At 42.9% G+C, this 4172-nt stretch overlaps 1 protein-coding gene across 3 annotated transcripts in view; it reads right to left on the bottom strand.

Moving 5' to 3' along the window:
* Positions 1 to 437: 437 nt before the first annotated feature.
* Positions 438 to 4172, bottom strand: part of SIGLEC1 (sialic acid binding Ig like lectin 1) — a 52098-nt gene continuing 48363 nt past the window's right edge. For 2 of the 3 annotated variants that reach the window (XM_069066150.1, XM_069066158.1), the window contains 2 exons: positions 3524 to 3596; positions 438 to 1820 (listed from right to left, as the gene is read on the bottom strand). In XM_069066150.1, coding sequence (XP_068922251.1) covers positions 1692 to 1820; positions 3524 to 3596 — 202 coding nt within the window. In that variant the 3' untranslated portion in view covers positions 438 to 1691. The remainder of the gene's footprint in view (positions 1821 to 3523; positions 3597 to 4172) is intronic. The other variant, XM_069066167.1, reaches the window with a different exon arrangement.

Raw genomic sequence — 4172 nt, 5'->3', positions numbered from 1 at the left:
GTGAAGGTGAAGAAGACATGAATGATGGTAGTGATTGTGATGGGGATGGGGATAATGGTGAAGGTGATGGGGAGGACAGTGATAGACAATGGCATAGATCATTATGACGTTGGTGATCCCAATCATGTTGGTAGTGATGGTGGTGCTGGTGATAGGGATAGTAATGGCTGGGGAGCTCGTGTCTCTGATGGCAATAGTGAGGAGGGGAATAGCAAAGGTGATGGTGAGGACAGTGGTTGAGAGCAAAGATGGCGGTGATGATGTTTATGATGCTGATGGCAGTCACAGTCATGGCTGGGCAATGAGAGTAATAGGGAGAGTAATGACAAAACCTGCTTAGGCAGGGATGTTCAAAAGTGTCAAAAATACACGATGGATTAAGGGTTTAAAGAGAATGCAGGAAAATACAACCAGCCTGAAAAAGATTAAACCCAGTCTGAGATCAATCAATTAACTAGCATTTATTAAGTTCTTGCTGTGTGCCAGGCACTGTATTGGGCATTGGGATACAAAGAAAGGTTTAAAAAAAAAACAAAGTCCCTGACCTCAAGAAGAACAGTCTAAGGGGGAAGACGCCACGCAAATACCATGCACAAAAAAGAATATACTGGAAAATTGGGGGTAGTCTCAGGGGAGAGATAAACCAATTAGAGACATAAAAGAGAGAGGAAATATTTTTTAAAATATATTTATTTTGAGGCAGAAAGGGAATTGAAGATGATTTCCCCCACACCAAAATTTCCCTCTACTCCATTATGGGCATCATAAGATCCCAGAATAGGACCTTTTATAGAAATGAGGAGATTCAGGCATTAGCAGAGTTAATGGGATGGAGGGGGGTTTCAAAGGGAACTTTTAGCTGACTGTTTAGGAAATATTATGGCCTCTGGTAAAAACAGAGGGGCTGAGATGGAGCTCAGAGGAGAAATGGAGGTTAGGATGAGTCAGCTCCTCCACTCCAGCCCCTAGAGCATAAAGGAGTCCCTAAGATTTCCTTCTAGCATTCATTACAGATCTGGGATAGAAATGGAAATGGGGATTACAAGAATGTTATCTGTTCAGAGAAAATGTTATATTTTATCTCCACAAAACCTGAACATCATAGTGGTGGCAGTCATAGGATCACATATTTTGAGCTGAGGGACCATAGAGATCATCCACTCCAAAGCCCCCATTTTACAGATGAGGAAACAGAGGCCCAGAGAGTTTAAGTGATTTGTCAAGATTCTCACAGGCAATAGGCTGTCTCACAGGCAAACTTGCTGACTCCAAGTCCACTTCTCTTTTCATCATTCCAGGTTGTTTCCCCAACGGTGACGGTGATGGCTTATTTCAGGGGACAAATCCTAAAACACAACTGATAGTTTTTTCCATCCTACCATAGTGAAGAAGAGATGTGAGGACAGAAGGTTAAAAGCTTGCCCAGTTCTCAAAGGCTTCTATGGACCTCGCTGGATTTCTAAGATAAGAGGTGAAATGGACAATTATGAAGGAGAGAGAAGAGGGAAGAGTATTGGAGGGGAAGGAGGAAGGAAAGGAGGAATAAAATGGGGGAGGGGGAATATTATTAATCCTTCTTCAGAATCTCCATTGGAGGCAACAGTTCACAAGAGAGGGGCAAGAGGAGAGCATACTTTGTCCCTCCCATATTTCCACTAGTCACTGCCCAGGACTCTCTGGACGTTAGAAGTTTAGAAGAATGTATCCATATCTGGCCTAGAGAAGCCAGAATTTATCGGGGCATTTTCGATGGACTTGGTGGGATCCCTCTCTGACTCCTTAACAAGGCCTTCAGGTTCTCTGATTGCAATTTCTTCCACCTGTCAGGAAAAAAGAAAAAAAAATGGCATGACTCCTGTCAGTAAATCCTAAATTCTAAATCTATAATCCCATGACTTCTCTTCCAGAAATTGAGGAGCAGGGGTCATAGGACTAGAGGAGCCCCAACTGGACTCTCTGGCTTGCCCCAGTATAACAGTACCCAATTAGAATTGAGGCCCTCCTTCAGCTGAATTTTCCCCCAGGCACAAAACTTCCTAGTTTATAGCCCTTTGAAATCTTAAAGACTAACCAATAGAGTCCAAGCTCTGGCAGGCCTTTACCAAGATAGAACAAGAACTCCCCCAGTGATGGGTTAGGACTATTGGCCAGCCTAGCTGAAAGAAGAATAACTCATCACTAAAAGAGCAGAAAGTAAGTGTTCATTTTTTTTTTGGCCTCAACAACTGAGTAAATGATTCCTTAAAGGGCAATGGTGGGATAGGGACAGGGTATCCAACTATATGAGAGAAACCAAGGAAACAGAGCTTTAAAAGTATGGGCTTTGTTTTTGCTATATAGAAATTCTACCTGCTTTTATGGATTAATTTTGCATCCTGCTATTTTGATGAAACTAATAAATATCTTTTAACACTATTAAATGAATCCCTTCTTTGCTTAGTACTCTAGGGTTTTCTAAGCAAGCTACAAAGAAGGATAATTTTTTTCTCTTCTTTATCAATGCTTATGACTTCAAATTCTTGCTTTTGACTTATTACTATCATTACCATAGCAGTTGGAGTACTGACACAAATAAAGTCCCAGGTCCTCTGGAACAATTAGTATAGTGCCCTAGACCAGAGGAGAAAGAAGAAAAATGACACACAGTGCCCTCTACCCTGCTATCCACAGGAATCTTTTCTAATGAGGGATACAGGACATGGGCAAAGAGAGCAGAGCCTTTCAAACAAGTGCAAACACAACAGTCAAAGCTGAATCCATTAAGGGCTGAGGGAACAGATCAGGAAAGCCTGCATGGAAGAGGTTCAGACACAGGATGACCAATTAGGAAGCCAGGTAAGAGGTACTGAAGGGCTAACCTAGTATGGTGAATGGGTTGTGAGAGAGGATGTGGAAGGCATGATGAGATTTGGCAACTGACTGGATGTGGGGAAAATGGAGATGGAGAATGGGTAGTGAGAAAGAAGGAAGAATTAAGAATAACTCCAAGGGGGCAAACCATATTTTTAAAAACCCAGATATGGGGTTTTGGAGGGGCTTTTTTTATGGTCTTAGGGTCCTCATCCAGAATGTGGCTACTCAGTTTTACCAAGAGCCTTCCTGTCTTCTTTGTTCTCCTCCTAGAGGAGAAATGAAGACCATTGGTGGTGTAGTGCATAGAGTGCTCTGGGCTTGGAATCAGGAAGACCTGAGTTCAAATCTGTCCTCAGATACTCTCTAGCTGTGTGATCCTAGGCAAGTCACTTAACCTCTGTTTGCCTCAGTTTCCTCAATTGATAATAATAGCACATACCTCTGAGGATTGAATTAAATGAGATAATATTTGTAAAAGTGCTTAGCAGAGTTCCTGGTACAGAGTAGATGTTATATAAAATGTTTATTGTCTGTTCTCTTGCCCTACTTCTGTCCCCCAAATCTATGCATCAAATCAACTAACAAGTATGGATCCAAGACTGCCCCTAGGAAAGGGAACTAAGACAGAGAACATGTTGCCAAACTAGAGGGGGGAAAAAAAAGAAGATACCTGGGCTTTCTCTTTCTGGGAAGCCATCTCTACCAGGTGCTCATCCGCATTCAACTTATAGAAGAGGTTTTTCCTGGTGGAGAAAAATTGGACAAGGGGACCGCTTTCTACCTTTCTTCTTCCAACTTCCCTAGCCTACCTCAATTCCCATCTCCCATCCGACCAACCCCCATAGATTGAGGAAGAAGTCTCTGGCTCAGGCTCCAACAGGTCTAAGTTCCCTCTCAGTTCTGAATCTGTAATTCCATGGCTTCTCTTCCCAGAAATTGAGGGGGCAGGAGTCATAGGGGTATGGGGGCCCCAATTATCCCACAAGGGTTTCCTCCCAGAGCTGTTTCCTCAGGAAAAAGCATTAGGAAAGAGTTGGAAAGAAAGAAAACAGGAACCAACTCTCCTCTTGCACATTTCCCTTTCCCCATCTTCACTGGGAACTGGGGAAGCAGGAGAAATGTAGGTGGTGTGGTATAATGAAAGGAGAATACTATTAAGCTAAAAAGATTTGGACTGAAGAGGAGAAAGAGGAGAAGGAAAAGAAAGAGAAGGAAGAAAAGAAGAGGGAGGAGAAAGAGGAAAAGAAGAGGAAGGAGGAAGAAAAGGAGGAGGAGGAGGAAGAGGAGGAGGAGGAGGAAGAGGAGGAGGAGGAGGAAGA

Source organism: Petaurus breviceps, unplaced genomic scaffold, assembly GCF_028583685.1.
Source record: "Petaurus breviceps papuanus isolate PSGF00001 unplaced genomic scaffold, PetGlider_PUasm1.0 139, whole genome shotgun sequence".
In the NCBI taxonomy this organism is placed as follows: domain Eukaryota; kingdom Metazoa; phylum Chordata; class Mammalia; order Diprotodontia; family Petauridae; genus Petaurus; species Petaurus breviceps.
Note: the sequence above shows the minus strand (reverse complement) of the source record. Positions and strands in the feature narration are given on the sequence as shown.